The sequence below is a fragment of the Lithobates pipiens genome, unplaced genomic scaffold (genome assembly GCF_037356315.1).
Source record: "Lithobates pipiens isolate NorthernLeopardFrog02 unplaced genomic scaffold, aLitPip1_a1.2 Scaffold_16, whole genome shotgun sequence".
Classification (NCBI taxonomy): Eukaryota; Metazoa; Chordata; class Amphibia; order Anura; family Ranidae; genus Lithobates; species Lithobates pipiens.
The window spans coordinates 136,630,585-136,655,848 of record NW_027507748.1 but is presented as its reverse complement, the minus strand read 5'-3'; the positions used below and the strand labels follow the sequence as shown (position 1 = coordinate 136,655,848).

Here is a 25,264-nt window from a genome sequence, read left to right as displayed (position 1 = left end):
TGTGAAAATACAACTCAATTAATATATGTGAAAATGAGTATGAAAATACAAATTCTATTAAAGGAACTAAATATATAAAAGTGCATTAAAAAGTGCAAGTGGAAAAACAAAAAGTATATAAAGAAACAACAAATTATAAATTATATAACACAGCTCGTACCCAAAATCACAAGACCTAAAAAATATATATATGTACTAAAAAATACACCTGTGAAAAAAAAAAAAAAAAAAAAAAAAAAAAAATATATATATATATATATATATATATATATATATATATATATATAAATAAAAAATATAAAATATAATAATGACCCTCAAAATATAAAAATAAAATTAATAAAAATAAAAATAAAAGTGAAAGTATAGTGTCCAATTATCCAGAAAATCTTCAGTAGTGCAATTCCAACATGAAATGTTCATAAAGTGACTTTAGTGCTTCTTGTGCAATCTTCAAAGTGACTTCCGTGCTCCCCCACAAGGTACCCCACTCACCAGAAGAATACACCCCTGCAGGGGTAATTCGCCTTTAAACCAAATCTGACGATATCCAGCTCCTTGACCCGTGTATTTTGTGATCATTCGTATCCAGAAAGGGATTCCAATTATATCCTCATAGGAAAGAAATTATAGTCTCCATAGTGTAATCCGTATAAAAAACAATTTATTTCCACAAAAAATACAAAAACAAAAAACAAATTTCATATAATAAGAATAAAAAAATGTGGAAACACAATCCACCAAGAGATCTACTTTACATAGACTCCATAGATTATTGATCCAATTCTCCGGTAGCAGTCCAGAAAAAACAAGATAAAAAATATGTAATAGAATCAAACTATGGAAAACACGCTAATGACTCTCTGTCCCAGGAAAAACAAAAAAACACAGTATCGAATATAACAATCGCTCCAGGGCGATGTCCCGGGATTAATCCTGTTTAGTTAGATAGCTCTAATATTTGTAAGTCCCCTTAGGATAGAGCCCTTATAGCGCGAATTCCAAATGAACAACGGGTAGCGTTCGGTGGATACGCAGCGTGCGCTCCAACTGCGTTCCAACCACCGTAGGCGACCTGGAAATGACGTAGTAAGCGTACGTACAGGATCTATGTATGTTTTTTTTCGGGATTATATTGAGTCTTCAAAATAAGGTTATAAACAATCATACTTACCACGGCCGTGTCTGAGTCGCATTAGGTAACCTGTGCGACTGCACACGATTCTGGCAGAAGCTGGTTTTGTGTTCTTTCTTGGTTTGGACTGAAATGAGTGGGTTCTAAAGGATATTGTCTTCCGTAAGGAGTAATTATCTTTATTTGGTTGTAATTGGGTATATGAAAACTATTAGGCCGCGTACACACGCGGGGACTGTTCGCTCAACTTTGTCCGCTGAACAGTGTTTAGGCGTACAGTCCGCTCGTGTGTGGGCTTTCAGCGGACAGTTTCAGCGGACAGTCTGCTGAACAAAGTTTTTCGGAAATTCCGAAAAACTGTCCGCTGAAACTTTGTTTCAGCGAACAGTCCCCTCGTGTGTAGGCTTGTTCGTCAAACTAAGTTCCGCGCATGCTCAGAAAGGATTTACACGCCGAAGTTTGCATTGCAGTGTATAGGACGTCGTATTTTTCGTCCCGTCGTACGTGCCGTTCACGTCATCGCGCACGGTTTCAGCGGACTGTTCGTTCGTCGTGTGTGGGCAAGTCCGTCCATGCTAATTTTGAGCGGACTGTCCGCTGAAACTGTTTGACGGACAAAGTTGAGCGAACAGTCCCCGCGTGTGTACGCGGCCTTAGTTGTGAAATAGGTCGGTCTTATTGGATTTGCTGGCATTTTTTGACTTTTTCCTCTAAAAATACATCCTTCTCAGTATTGAGATAATCAATGTTATTCACTTTACCTGTCAGTGGTCATAAAATGGCTGATTGGCATGTGTGTATATTTATATATATTTATATCACGCATATAGACATGTTGTCATTTTCTAATAACGCTTTCTTTAAATATCACTCCACCCTTAAGATACATTCTTCTTTTCCAATCTGATTTTTATTTGGTACATTTCTTCTTTAAATGCACATGGAACATTTTATAGATGCCCTGATTATCACATTCTTCTACCCAAGGGCATAAAATAATTTATGGGTCCTCTTGCAAATTTTCATCACCACTGCCCTTCAATTTCTGTGGTTGTAGTTTCAGACATGTACCTACAATTGATAATTTTTTTTCCAGATTTAAACAGGGCTCTTTTTTTTTTCAGCAGGAATGTGAGGGAACACAGTTCCAGTACCTCCAGCACTGACTGTATGTAATGGCAAGGGGTGCTGGGGTGTGCTGCAGGGACTATTGATGCTGGCTACTGGGAGATCTATTCCAGCTGGAGGGGATATATTTTTGCAGGGGGGGGCTGTTGTTGCTGGTTGAGAACCGATGTTTGCTGAGGCCGCGTACACACGCGGGGACTGTTCGCTGAAACTGTCCGCTGAAACCAAGTTTCAGCGGACAGTCCGCTCGTGTGTGGGCTTTCAGCGGACAGTTTCAGCGAACAGTCCGCTGAACAAGGTTTTTCGGAAATTCCTTGTTTCAGCGGACAGTCCCCGCGTGTGTAGGCTTGTTCGTCAAACAAAGTTGCGCGCATGCTCAGAAAGGATTTTCACGCCGAAAGTTATAATGCAGTGTATAGGACGTCGTATTTTTCGTCCCGTCGTACGTGCCGTTCACGTCATCGCGCACGGTTTCAGCAAACTGTTCGTCCGTCGTGTGTGGCCATGTCCGTCCATGCTAATTTTGAGCGGACTGTTTGCCGAAACTGTTTGACGGACAAAGTTGGGCGAACAGTCCCCGCGTGTGTACGCGGCCTAAGGGTGGGTGTTATATTGCTGGGCAGTCACTTATTGCTGGAAGGGATCTACTGTTGAGGGAGGGGTCTATTGTTGCTAGCTGCTGGCTGATGGAGAGTCTTTCGGTGCTGACTGTGGGGAGATCTGTTGTTTCTGCCAAGGGTCTATTGTTGCTGGGGGATTTATTGTCACTGCAGGGGGGTATTTGTTTCAGTTGGTCCATTGTTGTTGGGGGGGATTTATTGTTGCTAGAGGGGGGCTCTATTGTTACTGGCTGCAAGTGATCTATTTTACTGCTTTTCTTGATAGCATTAACATATTCCAAACAAATGACTTATCGCCACAAAATGATACTTGGTTCTTTATTCTCTAAAAGGGCAGTAATAAGAGGAGGTTAGGGGTGGAACCAAGGAGCAGTGCTCAAAAAAAGTGATATAATCAAAGTCACTTCTTATGTCAAATGCTGCCCAATGTGCATGAATATAAGAATAAATTTACTTTTTCATAGCAATAATATTATATATGTTTAATTAAAAACTTTAGTTATAAAATTGAAAAATACTGTTACAATTTTTAGGCAATATGTTTGTAAGAAGTCCAGGGTGCATAAGGCTAGAAAGTATTTTTGGCACAGACAGATGGAATAGATGAGTTCCTCTGTTCTGTTCTAAAGATAAATTCATCTAAGTCTAAAAACAATACAAACAATCGACATTAATCAGGCACAAATGACACATTCGTCACAGAAAAAGCAAGCCATGGAATTGATATCACTGGTAATATTTTCTGACCTAAAAAGACAAACACGAAGACATATGCCTTTGATTCAGAAAAGCAAATACCATTTAGAATAGATTGTAAGTGAGTGGAGTAAAGGGATTGTATGAATCATCAATGATTATTTATGGAGGATAGAAGGGCAAATTCTAATATCAAAGAGGAATTATATGTAGCAGAGAAACAAATGTTCTTCGTGTTTGAGGAATGTGCCCTGCAGACTTCATGATCTGCCAAGAGGTCAGTCATTCTCTGAATACTTGAAATGTAAGATATTTGAAAGCTGAATAAATCAAATGGCTGGAAAATCAAATATATATGACTGTGGAGGAATAAGAGCAAATACATTTGGAATAATTGCCCTAATTAGGTCACCTTAGAAACAGTAGGACCAGATGTATGTATAGTCAGACCTTTGCAGACCATCTAAAATGATTATTTCTGAAGTCATTTTTTCTGCTATCCTCTTTATCTGTGGGTTATATTTTCCCATGGCCGTTAACCACTTGCTGACCGATGTACAAAAATGTCCTTGATTCAAGTGGTTATAACAAGCTTGTGGCTACAGCTGTAGCCATGCCCTTGGTATCATTTTTTACATCCAGTGATCAGTTGTTCAGTAAGTGATCTAGGAGGCTATCTACAGCCACATGAACACTTTTACTGTAGTGAGTTTGGCCGCTGCTGCCTGCCGTGGTTCCCAAATTCTCATGTTCCTCTGGGATAAATGGTAAACAGCCGGGCTAACAAGCTACTGGGAACATCTGGGGAAGACTGGCAAACAGCCGGGCTAGCAAGCTACTGGAAACATCTGGGGAAGACTGGCAAACAGCCGGGCTAGCAAGCTACTGGGGACGTCTGGGGAAGACTGGCAAACACCTGAGCTAGCAAGCTACTGGGAACGTCTGGGGAAGACTGGCAAACAGCCGGGCTAGCAAGCTACTGGGAACGTCTGGGGAAGATTGGGGAACAGATGTTTTTCAATCTCCTTTGTAACTAATAAACATTGAAGCCATGATTATTTAATCACTTCTGGTTTTAGAGCTGCCATTCGTTGGCTACTACAGCCAGAGAAGCTGCTAAACAAGCACGATCTGTGCATGATCAGCTGCACTAGGGGGCAATACAATTTATGTATTTTTTTTGTGTATTTTTTTCCTGAAAAGTTGCGTGAAAGAATTGTGTGAAATAAAAAGCAAAAATTTGGACTTTAGCGTATGTGAAAAAAAAAAAACTACCCAGGGGTTAATAGTGATTAATGGTGAAGTGGTACATGTAGATTTAAAGAGTGAGCAAACCATTTGTAATGATGTGCTGATCACCACCTATATTAGTGGAGGCATAAATTGATTCGCCCTGTTCTACTAATATATGCACAGACCATAAAAGATCAGTTACTGTGTGGCGCCGAGGCTTGGTTTACACTATGAAACGCATGGAACCACACCCCATTCCTGTGCAATTCACATGAGATTCAGTGTGGTGCAATTTGAGCCCATTTATTTCAAACCAAAGAATTACATGCACCTTTCTTGAAATATAGCAACCAGATTGCTTGGTCGTTTTGTATCATGTGATCAGGGGCAGGCAAACACATCAAGTTTGCGACCTGCGTTTGGGGTGTCGTTAATTTGTATTGACTCCCCCAGCAGATCGCAAGGGCAGTGCGATTTGCATTCAGCGTGGGAAATGCGCACAGATCGCGGCATTTCCCACACTGCATAAGTGTGAACCTATTCTGAAGCTGAAATTTACAGAGGTATAAAATCACTGATTTATTCAGTTTTCTGTTTATAAGAAAGGCTGTATTATTGCATAGAGCTTTAAAAGATTTGATTTTGCCGCCAGCAATGCCCTGCACAGTTTCACTCTGGGAGCAAGAGGGCCAGAACTCATATAAGCCTGCATTGCTTTGCAGAATACTCACTAACAAAATACTTACTAAAAGGCAAAGCAGAGGGAAAACATCATCAGTGATCTTCTGCTCCTCCATTGTCCAATTCCAGACCGGGGCACATCCTCAACCAAGCTGTATTGTTTCATTACAGTGCGGTGATCAGGGAGTTTCAGTATTTGTCTGTGTTTGGCTAAGGTCCCTGGATCCAATGCCAAGACAAAGAAATCCAGTACCAATGGTGAAGATGTGATGGTAAACCGCCTTCCAGTCCCCCATCTTGGATGGGGCTAACAGTGGCACACACAGAAAAATGTATGTAATGTTTGCGAGTCCGGCAGACAATCCGGCCGTCTGTGTGCTAGTCCGGCGGACTTTTGAAATGAACGGACTTTCCCGCACACGGAGGAAAGTCTGTTCATTTTGAACGTGGCTCCAGGTAGCCGGGACTAGCGAAGGGAGTAAATGTCACCGCCTTCGGCGGCGAGATTGACATGTCACTGGCCCCTTCACCTGGTATGGACTTAAAGGGGAGGCCCCACGCCGAAAAAACAGCGTTGGGGCCCCCCCAAGGTCCATTTAAGACCCTTATCCGAGCATGCAACCCAGGCCGGTCAGGAAATGGGGGTGGGGACGAGCGAGCCCCCCCTCCTGAGCCATACCAGGCCACGTGCCCTCAACATGGGGGGTGCTTTGGGGAAGGGGGGCCCTTGTCCCCGGCCGTTGGTTGTCAGGGTCTGTGGGCGGGGGGCTTATTAGAATCTGGGAGCCCCCTTTAATAAGGGGGCCCCACATACCGGCCCCCACCCTATGTGAATGAGTATGGGGTACAATGTACCCCTACCCATTCACCTGGTGAAAAAAATTTTTAGAAAACACAACACAAGGTTTTAAAATAATTTATTGCACAACTCCGGGGGTCTTCTCGCCAGACTCCTCTGCTATCTTCTGCTAGCTCTTTTACTAGCGGAGGAGCCCGGCTTTCTTCTTCGTTGCCGCCCGGGGGTCTTCTTCCGACTTTGGGGGTCTTGTCCCCCTCTTCGGTTCTTCTTGCCGGGTCTCCGCTTTCTTCCTTTAGCTCTTTTACTAGCGGTGGCCTGGTCTTCTGTCACCGCTGCCTCTTCTTCCGACTTCGGGGGTCTTGTCCCACTCTTTGGTTCTTCTTGCCGGGCCTCCGCTCCTTTTTCCAGCTCTTTTACTAGCGATGGCCCAGTCTTCTGTCGCCGCCACTGTTGCTGTCGTCGCCGCTGCCTTCTCTTCTTCTGCTCTTCTTCTCTTCTTCTTCCTTGAGATGTTGACTCAACGCTCTCTCTGGCCGCAATGACAGGGACGTGTTGCGTGGCGACTTATATAGGGACAATGGGCGGGGCCACCGGGTGATGTCCCCACCCCTTATGATGTCACAGTCCCAGAGGATGCTGGGACTGTGACATCATAATAGGCGGGGACATCACCAGGTGACCCCGCCCATTGTCCCTATATAAGTCACCGCTCAACACGTCCCTGTCAGTGCGGCCAGAGAGAGCGTTGAGTCAACATCTCAAGGAAGAAGAAGAGAAGAAGAGAAGGTGGTGGCAGCGACAGAAGACCAGGCCAGCACTTGTAAAAGAGCTGGAAGAATGAGCGGAGGCTCAGCAAGAAGAACCGAAGAGGGGGACAAGACCCCCGAAGTCAGCTGAAGAGGCGGTGGTGACAGAAGACCGGGCCACCGCTAGTAAAAGAGCTAAAGGAAGAAAGCGGAGGCCCAGCAAGAAGAACCGAAGAGGTGGACAAGACCCTTGAAGAGGGGGACAAGACCCCCGAAGTCAGAAGAAGACCCCCGGGTGGCGACAAAGAAGAAAGCCGGGCTCCTCCGCTAGTAAAAGAGCTAGCAAAAGAGCAGAAGATAGCAGAGGAGTCCGGTGAGAAGACTCCCCAAGACGGAAGAAGACCCCCGGAGCTGTGCAATAAATTATTATTATTATAAGCCCCCCGCCCGCAGACCCCGACAACCAACGGCCAGGGTTGTCGGAAAGAGGCCCTTGTCCTCATCAACATGGGGGGGGGGCTTTGAGGAAGGGGGGCCCTGTGGCAGTGCATTGCTGGCTCATGATTGGCCAAGCATGCACTGTGACCCCGCATGCTTGGCCAATCACAGCGCCGGCAGCGAGGAGAGCCATAATTGGCCACAGGCAGGATGCCTGTGGCCAATTATAGCTCAGGGGGTTTAGTACACGCGGCACACTATATAAGGCTGCCACCGCGATGTGCAATGGGTTCCGGCGTGCAGGGAAAGAGCTAGATAGGCAGGGACAGTGTGTTCTTTTCTCAGGCATCTTAAAGTTAAAATTGTGTTGTGTGCCTCCAGCACAGTATACACCTGTATCTACCCTTTATTGCTGCTTTTCTCTAATTAAGGCATCTGCAGGAGTTAGTGGGTGTTGTGTGCCTCCAGCACAGTATACACCTGTATCTACCCTTTATTGCTGGTGTTCTATAATAAAGGCATCTGCAGGAGTTAGTGGGTGCTGTGTGCCTCCAGCACAGCACAGTATACACCTGTATCTACCCTTTATTGCTGGTGTTCTCTAATACATGCATCTGCAGGAGTTAAAGTTGGTGTTGTGTGCCTCCAGCACAGTATACACCTGAAGATACCCCTTATTGCTGGTGTTGTCTGTTGCATATCTTGCATATTAGCCTTTAAAATTAGCACTTTTTGATTTTGAATGTCCGAGTCCCATAGACTTTAATAGGGTTCTAAAGTTTGTACGAATTTTAGGTCCGTTCGAAGGTTCTGGTGCGAACCGAACCGGGGGGTGTTCGACTCATCCCTACTAAGGAGAAACTTATCATGTTTATGTTAAAAGCAAATAGATCTGCCTCATAAACTTGTGTTATTTTATATCATACAAAGCACATATAGACAAAAACAAAATTTGTAAATCATTAACACACACTGAGAAATGTACACAATTAATGATGCCCATACATGCTATGATTTTATTATCCGATTGATGTGCTATTAAAACAAAATGATCAAATCAGCAAATAATTAATTAGCCATAACTTCCCTTCCAATTGATTTAGATCAGATTTGATGGTTTGGTCAAGAACCCAAACATATTTTGAGTGTTAGATTATGAGACTGTATGGTGGAAACAGGGGTACAGAGATGCGATTTGGTGATTTATAATCGTATTTTCCAACTATCGATTGAAATCCAATTTCCCATGTGTGGCATATTGATTGATTGGGTTGTTGACTATAGATTGATTATTCTTATCAGGAGAGTTGGATCATTTATCAAAGTCTGTATAGCCATTATAAGACTGATCATGTTGTTATACCATAGATGTGTATATATAATGAGACCATATTCAACAGTTACAAGTAAACAGATAACAGATTTGAACCCTTGGTCCTTCCTTAAACAAATTAACATTTTTGCATGAGGATGGAAATTATGCAAATCTATTGTTGACATGTTACTGCTTGTTTTAATGGCACTGCAACTCAGTTTCTTTTTTGTATCTACCTACTTAATTTGGGCTTAGACTCGGGTTGCAGGAATGAACTTGTTATCACTGTTAAACAATATGGACAATATGAGCCATGAGTAGACATAGTGCCTGGGCATACAAAGTGTATTATGCATCCCTCTGTGTACTTCCCATGGCAGTTTTATATCGATTGAGCAGCTAGTATTTTTTGCAGACTTCATACGTAATAAAATAAAAGCACATTGTTGTTTTATGTGGTCACTTTGATCAGTGGTCACCCCTGTGCTTGATAACATTTTCGTACTTGCTATGGCAACCTCCTGATTGAAAGCTTTTCACTTTTCACAGATTAAGAAGCGTCATTCAAGTGGTAGCATGTCAGAGGATAAATTTGCAGCATCAGCACGAGAATATGTTGAGTCACTTCACCAGAATTCCAAAATACATCTACTCTATGGGAAAAACAATGTTCAGGTTCAACCAGTAAGTAAACTTATATTTCTGCTAAGGTCATAAGATTTCAATATTCTCTTTTTATGTATACTTATATAGGCATAGATGGCTTGAGTAATGTTTTTATTTTGTATTCTGTATCTGTTGCCTTGCTCTTTGAATGTAAGGCTAGGCTCCACTTCTGGGGCAGTCAGATCATTAAGGCCAGGTTCACATATGTGCAGCCGTGGTTCCCAGCATGGGGTTCGGTGTGTTTCTGTTCAGGTGCGATTCAGGTCCAAATTTTTGCCTGAATTCGCATCTGAACCGGACCCAAAAACGCACAGGACCCTTTTGCACCACTGCTACCCCGGCTCCATTGAGAGCCGGTCACATGCGCCTGTCATGCGCATTGGATGTGTTGAAACCCCGGAGCCAATTCGCACATTTGTGAACCCAGCCTTTATGCTGGGTACACATGGAACGAGTATCTGCCGGTTCAACAGAAACCATCCAACATTCGGTCAGTGTGCATGGCTGTCTTTCTGACAAAAGCTGGCCTAACGATGGGCTTTTGTCAAAGCAACTTGCTGGAAAACTAACATCTGATCAGCACCAGCACTGATTGGTGTGTCCTGGCAGGAGGGAGCCCCCCTGTCAGAACACAGAAGCACAGTGGGCGAGATTGTAGCACTAACATAATTTGTGTAATAATTTTTTTTTGTTCAGCCTGCTCGGTTGAATGGAAAACAACTTTATGTGTGTGCTGTCAGAGGTAAAACTACTGATCAGTGGCGGCTGATTATGTGTTGCTTGGGTATCAAATGCAATTTTACTTACTGAACTGTACATTTGTATCATGTGAGTTTTCTGGATTTTTGGTTGCTATTCTGTCTCTATAATTTAAAATACACCTATGATAAAAAATTATAGACCTTTCATTTCTTTGTAAGTGGGCAAACTTACAAAATCTGCAGGGGATCAAATAATTATTTTCGCCACTGTAAATGGCAAAGGGCTCCTTTTGTCAGGCACAGAGATTCTCAACACATAATATCAATTCCAGACTCAGGGAGCCGTGTAGAGACAATGTGGAGAGTCAGTGCTAAAGAGAGATATGGGTGTTCATATGTTCTGTATAGAATTCACTGAAGGAGTTGTATTTGGGAGTCTACCCCTTCTGGGAAGTCAAAAAACTTGACCATGCCCTCATGTTGGATTCGCATCCAGCACTGATATACCATACTATAGTGCACCCATTGTTCTCTGAGCCTTATAAGAACCTCCAAGAAGGTCTTGTTTTCTCTGTAAGTCAGCATAAAAACTGTATTTTCATAGGGAAGCATAGAATGTTTCCTGGCCTCACTAAAGATCTTGTCCTGGTCAGGATAGTTCAAAAATCGGACTGGGAAAGGCCTCGGAGGAGCTCCAGGAACCCTACTTCCTGGCAGGACCCTATGAGTAGTGATGGCCGAACGGTTCAGCCGGTGGTCGTTTCGCGGCAAATTTTGGCTGTTCGCGATTCGCCCGATCGGCGGACTATTGCCGCCGTTCGCCCGGCGGACTTCCGTGTTTTCTGTGAAAAAGAACTTTGACCTATGATGACACATCCATCATGGGGTACAGGACAGCCAATTGAGACATTACAGCACATGGACACTTGGACATTCCCCCTAACTTATAAATACACCCGATCCGGCAGCCATTTTACATTCTTTCTTCAGTCACTATAGGGAGAGGTTGCTGTGTGGAGCAGGGAGAGATTGCAGTGACCGAAATCACTAGCTATTTGGTACACAAAAGTTCTTTTCAGGACTGGTATAGGTGTTAGGTGTATATAGGTTTCCTGTGCTACTGATTGTTGCAGCCGCCTGGGTGTCTTTTGTCAGTTTAGAGAAAGGGACAGGACGGTGTGTGCTGCAGAGAGAGTCAGTTTAATCATTAGCTGTTACTATCAGGTCCACAAAAGTGCTATTCCAGTAACCAGTTATTGTTCCAGCAGCCTCTGTTTTGTCAGTTTATATAGGGACAGGCAGGAAGCAGTGTGTGAGGCAGTGAGGGTCAGTTTAATCAGTAGCTGTTACTATCAGGTCCACAAAAGTGCTATTCCAGTAACCAGTTATTGTTCCAGCAGCCTCTGTTTTGTCAGTTTATATAGGGACAGGCAGGAAGCAGTGTGTGAGGCAGTGAGGGTCAGTTTAATCAGTAGCTGTTACTATATTAGGTCCACAAAGGTTCTTTTCAGGACTGGTATCAGTGGTATGGTAATAGGCTTGTACACGTATAATATTCTTTCTTCCAAATATAGAAAGAATATTATACTTGACTGCTGCCCTTGTGCTGCAGTCTGATAATCATTCACAACCTACTTGTTCCACAAAGGTCCTTTATAAGGACTGGTAATAACCTGGTGTAGGGTGCTATAGTACATAGGGTTGAGTGAGGTATAGCCTGCTATTCTATAAGGACTGGTATAGGTCCACAATACATAGGGTTGAGGTGCACTACTGCTGACCGCTGCCCTATACTGCAGCAGTCCTTCATCAGTATAGGGACTGACGTACAGTCTACTAATCAGTCACACACAACCTACTTGTTCCACAAAGGTCCTTATAAGGACTGGTAACTTGGTCTGTCTAGGGTGCTACAGTACATAGGGTTGAGTGAGGTACAGTCTGCTATTCTATAAGGACTGGTATAGGTCCACAATACATAGGGTTGAGGTGCACTACTGCTGACAGCTGCCCTATACTGCAGCAGTCCTTTATCAGTATAGGGACTGACGTACAGTCTGCTAATCAGTCACACACAACCTACTTGTTCCACAAAGGTCCTTATAAGGACTGGTAAGGTATAGGGTACTACAGTACATAGGGTTTAGTGAAGTACAGTCTGCCATTCTATAAGGACTGGTATAGGTCCACAATACATAGGGTTGAGGTGCACTACTGCTGACCGCTGCCCTATACTGCAGCAGTCCTTCATCGGTATAGGGACTGACGTACAGTCTGCTAATGACTCACACACAACCTACTTGTTCCACAAAGCTCCTTATAAGGACTGGTAATAACCTGGTGTAGGGTGCTATAGTACATAGGGTTGAGTGAGGTACAGTCTGCCATTCTATATGGACTGGTATAGGTCCACAATACATAGGGTTGAGTTGCACTACTGCTGACCGCTGCCCTATACTGCAGCAGTCCTTCATCGGTATAGGGACTGACGTACAGTCTGCTAATCACTCACACACAACCTACTTGTTCCACAAAGGTCCTTATAAGGACTGGTAAGGTATAGGGTACTACAGTACATAGGGTTGAGTGAGGTACAGTCTGCCATTCTATAAGGACTGGTATAGGTCCACAATACATAGGGTTGAGGTGCACTACTGCTGACCGCTGCCCTATACTGCAGCAGTCCTTCATCGGTATAGGGACTGACGTACAGTCTGCTAATCACTCACACACAACCTACTTGTTCCACAAAGGTCTTTATAAGGACTGGTAAGGTATAGGGTACTACAGTACATAGGGTTGAGTGAGGTACAGTCTGCCATTGTATAAGGACTGGTATAGGTCCACAATACATAGGGTTGAGGTGCACTACTGCTGACCGCTGCCCTATACTGCAGCAGTCCTTCATCGGTATAGGGACTGAGAGTTTTGTCACAGGGTCATTTAAAAAATGACAGGCAGAGGAAGAGGCAGGCCCTTCCGCAGGGGTGGTAGGGGTAGGGCAGGAGCAACAGGCTTGAGCCAAAGTGGGAAGTTGCAGAAGGTGCGTTCAATTACTTTAAAAGACGCACCAGACTTGGTTGAGTGGCTCACTCAGCCTTATGCCGCGTACACAAGGGCGGACTGTATGGCGTACTTAGTCCGTCGAAACACATTTCAGCGGACAGTCCGCTTGTGTGTGGGCTTCAGCGGACTTTTTCAGCGTGCAGTCTGGCGTACTAAGTATTTCGGATTTTTCGAAATTCTGTCCGTCGTACTTTGATTTCAGCGGACAATCCCCTCGTCAGTAGGCTAGTTCGACAGACTAAGAATGGCGCATGCCCAGAAAGGATTTACACGGCGGAAGGGTGCTTTGCTGTGTATTGGACTTTCTATTTCTAGTCCCGTCATACGTGCTGTACACGTCATCGCGCAAGCTTTCAAAGGACTGTTTGGGTATCCGTGTGTGGTCAAGTCCGTTCAGTCGAAAGTATGACGGACTGTCCGTCGGAATTCTATGACGGACTAAGTACGCCATACAGTCCGCTCGTGTGTACGCGGCATTACTCTTCTGCACCCTCCTCATCCTCACGATCTGCACCCTCTTCTTCACTCTCTGCTATGTGCACCCCCAAAGACACTACCACCAACAACACCTCCACCACCATATACCTTCCGCTTGAGTCACAGGAATTATTTTCCGATCCATATCAAGACATTTCTGATGCGCAGCCACTCTTGGTATTGGATCAGGAAGAGGAGGTAGCAACAACCGCTACTCAGCAGTCTGACGACAGTACCCAGATCAGCCCAAGGAGGAGGTTGGTCCCCAGTGTTGCTGCCTACTCTGAGATCTCTACTTATAGCGGTGGGGAAGGTGACGTCGATGATAACGTGTCTAGTGATGTCACGTGGGTGCCCACAAGAGAGGAAGAGAAGGGGAGTTCAGAGGGAGATATGGACCAGCAGATAGGGAGGAGAAGCAGGAATAACTTACATTGCACAGGAGGGACAAAGCAGACTGCAAATGTATCAGGAACGAGTCATCGACCATGTACGGTCACATCTGGCGCTCCCAGGACACCGGCACATGGCTCCGCAGTGTGGGCTTTCTTTAACGTGTCCGCTGCTGACAATAGCGTTGCCATCTGCAATCTTTGCAGTCAACGCATTAGTCGCGGTAAGCCCAACACTCACCTAGGGACGACCGCCTTAAGAAGGCACATGAGCAGCCATCACCGAGCCCAGTGGGAGCAACGGGACACACAAAGCCACACTCCAGGCTCTCACCGTCCAGCCTCGTCTTCTACTTCTCCTTCTCCTCTCTCCTCACAATTGTCCTCCACTCCACCTTCCATCACGCCAAGCTCACGTTTTTCTGCAAAAAAGCAGGCTTCCATGGGCCTAATGTTCGAGCGTAAAACAAATGATGGTGCCGGATAACCCTCTTGCCCAACGGTTGACGGCTGGCTTGTCAGAACTCATAGCCCGCCAACTACTGCCATATAAACTGGTGGACTCAGAGGCCTTTCGCAAATTTGTGGCCATTGGAACACCACAATGGAAGGTCCCAGGAAGGAAGTATTTCTCAGAGAAGGGCATCCCAGAGCTATATGGCCATGTTCAGCGGCAAGTGAATGTATCTCTGGCACACAGTGTCGGTGCCAAGATACATCTGACTACAGACACTGGTCTAGCAAACACGGGCAGGGAAGGTATATCACTTTTACTGCCCACTGGGCGAACCTTCTGACGGCCGTCAAGCATGTAACCCGTGGCACCCGTGTAGATTTGGTTTTACCGCCATAGATTTCATGCAGGCCTGACTCTTCTTCTCCTCCTCCTCCTCCTACTCCATCCTCCTCCCTCTCCTCCTCGGCTGACTCCTCCTTTTTCACTGCTAGCGTCTCTTCCGCTGCGCCGCCCAAGCTCCCCAGAACCTATTTGACATGCCAGGTGAGACGTTGCCATGCCGTGCTGCGTCTGTTGTGCCTGGAAGCCAAGAGCCACACTGGCCCGGCACTCCTTTCAGCTTTGCGTTCACAGGCAGATCAGTGGCTAACACCGCTCAATTTGACAGTTGGTAAAGTGGTGTGTGACAACGGTGCCAATCTGCTTAGCGCATTGAAACAGGGCAAAATCACGCACGTGCCATGCATGGCACACATCTTAAACTTGGTCGTACAGCGATTCCTTGTCAAATACCCTGGGGTCCAGGACATCTTGTGGCAGGCAAGGAAAATCTCGGCCCATTTCAGAAGATCTTACACGGCCATGGCTCGCCTTGCTGACATTCAGCGGCGACACAATCTGCCGGTCAGACGTCTTATTTGCGATTGCCTGACGCGATGGAACTCAACCTTCTATATGCTTGATAGGCTGCTCCAGCAGAAACGTGCAGTTAACGTCTACCTGTATGAACTCTGCGGCAGAACAGGTTCTGGGGAGGTGGGTTTTTTTTCACCGCGCCAGTGGCTGCTCATGCGCGACGCATGCAGACTTCTGCGCCCATTTGAGGAGATCACCAAACTGGTCAGTCGCAGCCATGGCGCCATCAGTGACATGGTACCCTATGCCTTCTTTATGGAGCGTGCATTGCGTCGTGTCATTGATCAAGCTGTGGAGGAGCAGGGCAGGAGCGGGAAGATGAGGAAGTCGCAATGCTGGATGAATTCCCAGGGGGGCTACTCTATCTGAGACAAGTCAACAACAGGAGTCTGAAGAGGAGTCAGAGGAGGATGGTGCCGGGGCAGATGAGGAGGAGCAAGAAGAGCATACTTTAAGCCTTTCTGGGATCCCTGTTGTGTGTGGATGGGGAGAGGAGAATGAAGAGGACGACATTATCCTGGATGATGAGCAGGAGCCAGGCCACCACACCGCTTCCAGTTTAGTGCAAATGGGGGCCTTCATGCTCCAGTGATTTAATAGGGACCCCCATATAAAAAGCATAAGGGTCAAGGACCAGTACTGGGTGGCAACGTACTTAGACCCCCAGTACAAACACAAAATGGCGGAAATGTTACCGCCGTCACAGAGGGCTGGCAGAATGGAGCACTTCCAGGTCTTGCTTCGAGAAATGCTGCATTCTGTTTTTGCGTGCGCTGGCAGAGGAGCAATTCCCACTCCCAGAGAAGGAGTTGCGGGTACCAATCCAACAGCGGCTGCAAGAAGAGGCCGGTTTGAAGATGTGTTGGTGACTTCGGATATGAGGTCATTCTTTCAGCCGACCCATCGACAGGTGTCATCCGGATCCAGCATCAGGGAACGCCTAGACCGTCAGGTGTCCGACTACATCGGGTTAACGGCCGATGTGGACGCTCTGAGGAGTGATGAACCCCTGGACTACTGGGTGGGCAGGCTTGACCTCTGGCCAGCCCAATTTGCAATCGATCTGTTGGCTTGCCCCTCATCCAGTGTCCTGTCTGAAAGGACGTTCAGCGCAGCAGGGGGGATCGTGACCGATAAGCGTACTCGCCTAGCTCACGACAGTGTTAACTACCTCACATTTCTAAAAATGAATGAGGCATGGATCTCGGAGGAATTCAACACATGTGACCAGTAGACCATGTATATGTCTATAAACAATTTTTTTAATCGAGCACAGAGACCTTCTTTCATCATTTGGCTCACTTCCTTGTCCAAGAAAAGCACACAGTACTATATGCCCGTACCCTCCTCTTTGAAGAGGTTGAGCAGTGTCATATTTCTACTGGGGCTGCTTATTATGAGGGGCTCCCACCATCCCTGTGCTGTGCTGACATCCTCCTGGGGCTGTACCTCTGCTGTGCATATTATGAGGGGCTCCCACCATCCCTGTGCTGTGCTGACTTCCTCCTGGGGCTGTACCTCTGCTGTGCATATTTTGAGGTGCTCCCACCATCCCTGTGCTATGCTCATTATAAGGGGCTCCCACCATCCCTGTGCTGTGCTGACTTCCTCCTGGGGCTGCTTATTATGAGGGGCTCCCACCATCCCTGTGCTGTGCTGACTTCCTCCTGGGGCTGCTTATTATGCGGGGCTCCCACCATCCCTGTGCTATGCTGACATTCTCCTGGGGCTGCTTATTATGAGGGGCTCCCACCATCCCTGTACTATGCTCATTATGAGGGGCTCCCACCATCCCTGTGCTATGCTCATTATGAGGGGCTCCCACCATCCCTGTGTTATGCTGACTTCCTCCTGGGGCTGCTTACGGTGCAGGTGTCAGTGCTGTATATCACGGTGCTGATGTCAGTACTCTCTATCACGGTGCTGCTGTCAGTGCTGTATATCACGGTGCTGGTGTTAGTGCTTTATGTCACGCTGCTGATGTCAGTGCTCTCTATCATGGTGCTGTTGTCATATGACTCTATCACGGTGCTGGTGTGAGTGCTTTATGTCACGCTGCTGATGTCAGTGCTCTCTGTCACGGTGCTGCTGTCAGTGCTGTATATCACGGTGCTGGTGTGAGTGCTTAATGTCACGCTGCTGATGTCAGTGCTCTCTATCACGGTGCTGCTGTCAGTGCTGTATATCACGGTGCTGGTGTGAGTGCTTTATGTCACGCTGCTGATGTCAGTGCTCTCTATCACGGTGCTGCTGTCAGTGCTGTATATCACGGTGCTGGTGTGAGTGCTTTATGTCATGCTGCTGATGTCAGTGCTCTCTATCACGGTGCTGCTGTCAGTGCTGTATATCACGGTGCTGGTGTTAGTGCTTTATGTCACGCTGCTGATGTCAGTGCTCTCTATCACGGTGCTGTTGTCAGATGACTCTATCACGGTGCAGGTGTCATTGCTGTATGTCACGCTGCTGGTGATCATCTCCTGCACCCTCTTTGCCTACCCTGACCTTCCCTCTCCCCCATTGCCTTCATGCGCTCCACAGTCCTGAATTGTCACAACAATTTCCCATATAAAAAAAGAATGCTTGTAGTTGTCGATCCCAGACTCACCTCATACATGTGTTATGTCATTGGCCATGTGGTGGGACTATGTTTGCACAGCTATTAATTATTTTGTGGCTGCAAATTTGACCTGTAGATTTGCGAAGTTCGCCTCCCATTGAAGTCAATCACTACCTATGAGTTCTTTCCACCACATAGTTGGGAGAGACCTAAGTCAGCTCTAGGAGATCCTTAAAGAAAGATTCCACAAATTCAGTTGGCTGATCCACTTCAGCCCTTTCTGGCAGGCCCAGCATGCAGACATTATTCTCACAGAGCCAGTTTTCCACATCATCCACTTTGGCCACCAAAATTTGTACCATGAGTTGCAGAGAGTGCAGGATATCAGAGTGCCTGACAGTAGCATTTTCAGTGGCTGAGATGCGAGATCCTGTCTCAGTCTAGTGGCCTCAGATTTTGTCAAGATAACTTATGATCAAGTTGCATTCTTCAATCAGTCAATGCAAACAAGCAAGTAGGTCTTACTTTTCTCTATGGCGTTGAGTATAATCATTGTATTATCTGTCAGAACTCGATCAGGAGAAGGAGTAGCCTGCACCGAGTTGGCCCATCACAAGGACATTTTAGATAAAACTGTTAGAAGAAGCTCAGTATTACAGCATACTAAACCAAAAACTAATATTGAATATATTTGCCCGTGATTCTGACAGTAACACTTTATGTTTTAGGATGACAACACTTACTGTACTATACATGTGAAGGAGAAGCATTCTTACCTTTGGCTGTTCTGCTGATTTTAACTGCAAATGCTCCCTCTGGTTCTCTTTGTTATTACTTGAAGGGGAGTTGTTTTGTAGTCCACAGAAGATTTTGGTACAAAAAATTACAAAAATGAAAAAAAGTTTAGTTGTGGATGGAGTGAAGAGGAATTAGAATATCTGTCAGTTTTTTTATTGCTGTCTGTGCCACCATTAGAGAGAATCACTCTCTCTGTTTGTCCTATTTGCTGTTGTTAAAAAAATCCCACAGAGATGGGGGATCCTCCAATGGGGACACTGGCAAACCTGACAGGGGTCATAACACTATTTTTACTCTATCCAATATAAAAAAAAGGTTCTATTTTAATGGGTAATAAAATATAAATTAAAAATATATAGTTGAAGACAGAAAGCAGGGTGGGGGAGGGGGGTGAATCAATTAGGGCAGATCAGGGTAAAGTACATTTTAATAATAGGTTAAATAGACACATTTTATTTTTATTTTTTTAATTTGCCAGGTCATTTTAACTGAAAGCATCTGTGGATTGAAATCAATCCATTTGATCTTCAGATTAAGACAGAGCAGATACAAAAGCAACAATGTTTCTTTGTATCACTCTATTTAGATAAACACAGAGAGCAGATTACTCTTTTTTGACAGCTGCAGCTTCTAGAGCTGGTGAATGTACACAGCAACTTCCAGCTTCATTTTCAGAGCTGAGAATTGACACCAATTGGGAGGGGAGGACCCACCAATGAAGCAAGGACTGGACATGCTACAAATGTCCTCTGTACTATGATGACATTTTTTGGACATGTGTAGCATGTTCAGTGTCTTAAACTGGGTAAGTATTAACACACAAGACAGGCATGTATACTAAAATATTATATTAAAAACCTTGGTTTGATTTGTCCTGAAATATATAAATGTTTGTAACATGTAAAATCTTTTGTAGAAAGAAGATATGGAAGCTATTCCTGGATATCTTTCACTTCATCAGAGCGGGGAAAACTTGACATTAAAATGGACTCCTAACCAGTTACTAAATGGGACACTGGGAGAATCAGAACTCGAACAGAGGTAATACCACGACAGTAACAGTGTAAAGATTTGGCTGAAAGGGTCAATAAAAATCACCCAAATTTCAACAAAGTAACTAACATTTAAAGTCAAATTCTTGCCAAAAAAATCACCTAAATTTCAACAAAGTAACTAAGATTTAAAGTCCAATTCCTGCAAAAAGGTTTTGATTTTTGTATTTTGTGTTTTATAAAAGCAGAAAAGGATTTCAGTTTTTTACTGCTGTCTGTATCCCTGTTGGGGAACTTTCTCCTCACTTCTCGCTATTTGTGCCTTCCTGTTTTGGTGACAACTGCATCCCTCCATTTTTTGTACAGATGTCACCAAGACAGGAAGTAAGGGAAGAACCCCAATGGGATTACAAAAAAAAAATCTGGGCTGAGATGACCTTTTCAGGTACAACTTTGATGTGTGTACAATCACTAGACTGGAATAAGGCCAATGTGGAGCCTGGATAGCTACAGACCAGTTCATTTATCTTCTGTAGTTGGGCAAATACTTGAGAGTTTAATAAAAGACCATGTAGAAGAGTTTTTGCTAGAAAACAATATAAGCAATAGTCAGCATGGATTCATGAGAGACCGAAGTTGTCAAACAAATCTGGTTTCTTTTTATGAGAAAGTAAGCAAAAATGTAGTCAAATGAGTGACTGTCTCTATAATATACTTGGATTTTGCAAATGCATTTGCCACAGTTCCTCAAACAGTGACACGGCTAAAGTGTAAGCCAAGGTCGGCTATTATGGGTGCTTTTGTTTATGGGCATAAAATCCATCAGGCTGCAAGTGCAAACTTTGGCACCACAGCTCTGACACACTTCCGCTTTCTAGTGTCATGACATCAGCAGACTAGACATTACACGTATACGTTTCATCAGAGTGACAGGACAGGACAGCACAGGCTGTATTCATGTGAACAGAGTGTATTTCTAAGATACTTATCAAGAGCCCCCTCTTTGAAATATATGTGCCTTGACTACTTTGACTACCATTCTGTCTTTATGGTGACGCACTCACATTGATTCTGGATGGTTCCCCATTGGAAAGTTGGACCTTTTATTTTAAGATTTTGTGTACAAGACCATTTACTGTTTACTAAATGTACCCGAACTTTACATCCGAGAAGCAACGGATGGCTTCACTCATTTGCACCTCTACCGGTAACATACACATGCTATGAATTCCAGTCTACCCTACTGACTGATAATACTATATTAAAGATTAGGAGTGGGCTCCAGTGTACTCATATGTGCTCCTGAAGAAGGATTCCTGAAACTTGTTAAGCCCACGTGTTAACTGTAATCGAAATCTTTGCATGTTGTAAACCCCTAATGTTGTGTAATAGATTTTTAATGGTACATAATAAAATTCTTTTTATGGTACTTCTATATGTCCACACAAAGTCCATGACTACATATTCTGTTCAGAGTTATACAAGGTTATGTTGCTCTCTTCTTCTCCTGCAACCTCTGAGCAGACTGGGTACAGTATTCCTCTGTGTCTTGCTATCCCCAGATGGGAGGTAGAGGTGCCAGGCTGCATAGAACACACACTTTAGCCTCTGTCCCTCTGCCCACATCTACACAGTCTCTGAACTTTGTGGTTGCTGTGCAGCCTTGAAATTGTACCCTCTATTCAGTAAAAACATAACACAGAGAGTACTAGCACACTGACGTGCACATACAGGAGCTCTGTAACTATTAATTTAAGTATTTTATATAGTGCTAGCAACTTAAATATACTGTATATATTGTACATTCATATCAGTCCCTGTTTTCAAAGAGCTTCCCATCTAAGGTCCCTAACTCACATTTATACATATACAGTGCCTTGAAAAAGTGTTCATACCCCATTGAAATTTTCCACATTTTGTCATGTTACAACCAAAAACGTAAATGTATTTTATTGGGATTTTATGTGATAGACAACACAAAGTGGCACATAATTGTGAAGTCGAAGGAAAATGATAAATGGTTTTCATTTTTTTTTACAAATAAACATGTGAAAAGTGTGGTGTGCATTTGTATTCAGCCCCACTGAGTCAATATTTTGTAGAACCGCCTTTCACTGCAATTACAGCTGCAAGTCTTTTTGGGGATGTCTCCTCCAGCTTTGCACATCTAAAGAGTGAAATTTTTGTTCATTCTTCTTTGCAAAATAGCTCAAGCTCTGTCAGATTGGATGGAGAGTGTCTGTTAACAGCAATTTTGAAGTCTTGACAAAGATTCTCAATTGGATTTAGGTCTGGAGTTTGACTGGGCCATTCTAACACATGCATATGCTTTGATCTAAACTATTACATTGTAGCTCTAGCTGTATGTTTAGGGTCCTTGTCCTGCTGGAATGTGAACCTTCGCCACAGTCTCAAGTCTTTTGCAGACGCTAATGCCACGTACACACGACTGGACTTTCCGGCAGACTAGGTCCGACGGTCTTCCCAATGGAATTTCGGCGAAGTTCCAACGGACCTGCTGAATGAACGGACTTGCCCACACACGAACGGACTAAGTCTGTTCAAAAGTCAATTTTTTTGAACGTGATGATGTAAGACGGGACTAAAAAAGGAAGTTCAATAGCCAGTAGCCAATAGCTTCCATTGCGTCGTATTTGGGTTTCCCAAATGGGTTTCCCGATATCAATCGAATCAGATTTCAAACATGTTCTATTTCTAGGTCCGTCAGATTTTTTATGTCAAAAACGATCGGATTAGCCCACATACGACGGATTGATTCTGTCGGACCTACTCTGCCGGAAAGTCCTGTCGCGTGTACACGGCATAACAGGTTTTCTTCTAAGATTGCCCTGTGTTTGGCTCCATCCATCTTCCCAACAACTCTGACCAGCTTACCTGTCCCTGCTGAAGAAAAGCATCCCCACAACATGATGCTGCCACCACCATGTTTCACGGTGGGGAGGATGTGTTCAGGGTGATGTACAATGTTAGTTTTCTGCCACACAGTGTTTTGCTTTTAGGCCAAAAAAGTTAAATTTTGGTCTCATCTGACCAGAGCACCTTCTTCCACATGTTTGCTGTGTCCCCCACATGGCTTCTCGTAAACTGCAAACATGACTTCTTATGGCTTTTTTTCAACTATGGCTTTCTTCTTGCCATCCTTCCGTAAAGGCCAAATTTGTAGCGTGCACGAATAATAGATGTTCTGTGGACAGAATCTCCCACCTGAGCTGTGGATCTCTGCAGCTCCTCCAGAGTTACCATGGGCCTCTTGGCTGCTTCACTGATTAATGCTCTCCTTGCCAGCCTGTCAATTTGGGTGGATGGCCATGTTTTGGTAGGTTTGCAGTTGTGCCATACTCTTTGCATTTTCTTATGATGGATTGAACAGTGCTCCGTGAGATGTTCAAAGCTTGGGATTTGTTTTATACCCTAACCCTGCTTTAAACTTCTCCACAACTTTATCCCTGACCTGTCGGGTGCATTCCTTGGCCTTCATGATGCTGTTTGTTCACAAAGGTTCTTTAACAAACCGCTGAGTGCTTCACAGGACAGCTGTATTTATACTGAGTTTAAATTACACACAGGTGGACACTATTTACTAATTAGGTGACTTCTGAAGGCAATTGGTTCCTCTAGATTTTAGTTAGGTGTATCAGAGTAAAGGGGGCTGAATACAAATGCATGCCACACTTTTCACATATTTAGTTGTAAAAATTTTGGAAAACCATTTATCATTTTCATTCTACATCACAATTATGTGACACTTTGTGTTGGCCTAGCACAAAAAAATCCCAATAAAATACATTTATGTTTTTGGTTGTAACATGACAAAATGTGAAATATCTCTAAGGGTGTGAATACTTTTTGAAGGGACTGGGACTGTACATACTAGTACCAATTTAGACAGGATCCAATTAGCCAAAGCAAACTACATGCAGGTAGTGTCGTGGTTGGGATTCAACCTAAAAACTATAGAACTGCTAACCACTAAGCCACTGTTGTGCCCATGGATGTATTGATGTTTTACAGCCTCAGATTAAGTGGAGGGACATAGAATGAGTTAATAAACAGAAAAGAGTACAATGCATGTTCTCCCTCTCATTTATCCATGCCATGGTATAGATAATAGTAGATAGTCACACTAAAGTGGGTATAATCTATAATGCTGAAGATGTTTCATAGCTTCTCCAAGCCACTTCTTCAGTTCTAATGAATGTCAGGAAGATACCCCAGCATTTATAACCATTGACAGCAGAGACAGCTTGATCCAATCGCCATGGAATGATGGAACGTATAGATGTTGATTGTCCAAGTACGGGATGGGAGGTGTGAAATTTGTGGAACCATTCTGTTCTAGTACATTTTAATAACAAAGTGCAGCACAGCTTATAATATACACTGTATAAACCCCCAATGTAAATACCAATTAATTCTAGGTATACATGAATATATATAAATAGATTAAAAACAAAATTGAAATGAATATCCTGCATGCTGGTAAATACAGTGGGGAAAATAATTATTTTATCCCCTGCAGATTTTGACAGTTGGCCCAAAATGAAGGGTCTATAATTTTTTTTATCATAGGTGTATGTTAAATGATAGAGACAGAATATCAACCAAAATTCCAGAAAAAATACAAATGTTATAAATTGGATTATTTTCCCCACTGTACTGTATATGCACTCTTCTTTGCATTTGCAATCACCAAATGAAACTCAAACAATCCTGTTATCTTAGGCTACTGCTCCCTAAATATATCTTATATCAGCACACAGGATAATAATTTACTTTTTCTTTTTTTTTATGTATTTTGTTACCTTCCAGATGTCCAGAAGGACATCTGCCAAGGTTTTCCACTGTCCCTGTTCCTATGTTCCCTGGCAGAGAAACCGTTTACTTACTTGTTTTTTCAGACAAGCCTCTTCATTACTAGTAGTGGGGTGGGGTTCTGAATATCCCTGTATGCAGATAATGCTTTGGTTTACTTGAGGGTTCTGCAGAACTTTTTATTCCTTAATAGAAAGTGTTGACCTGTTTGCTGAGGTCTTATGTTTGTGGGTCCGCTGGAAGATATTAATGGCGTTTGCAGTGATGATGATAATAATGTTATTTGTTCAGTCGTGTCTGATATATTTTTTTTCGATCTTGTACTGCTTCTTTTAGTCCGTTTATGTTCTGCTTGGTGTCAGCTTTTATGGTGTTTAACCATCAGGCACCCTGGCTTCCTTTTGTCACTAGCCAATCTGAGCATAGTTACTTTCTCCTGTTAGTTCAATCACATTACAAGTTTGAAATAGGTGAGGCTGAGTATTGTAATCTGCCAACCAGTGAAATATTTGTTTTTATGTGTTCCACTATTTACTTGTTTGTCATCTTTGCTGTTCATGGAATGCGAAGGGGCCTTCTCCAGCAACAAAGCTCAAACACATCAATTCCTTCTGTCTAG

General features: G+C 44.0%; 1 protein-coding gene across 2 annotated transcripts in view; it reads left to right on the top strand.

Moving 5' to 3' along the window:
- Positions 1 to 25,264, top strand: part of SGSM2 (small G protein signaling modulator 2) — a 550,156-nt gene that overhangs the window by 439,530 nt on the left and 85,362 nt on the right. For both annotated transcript variants that reach the window (XM_077480502.1, XM_077480501.1), the window contains exons 7-8: positions 9,341 to 9,475; positions 19,737 to 19,861. In XM_077480502.1, the coding sequence (XP_077336628.1) occupies positions 9,341 to 9,475; positions 19,737 to 19,861 (260 nt within the window). The remainder of the gene's footprint in view (positions 1 to 9,340; positions 9,476 to 19,736; positions 19,862 to 25,264) is intronic.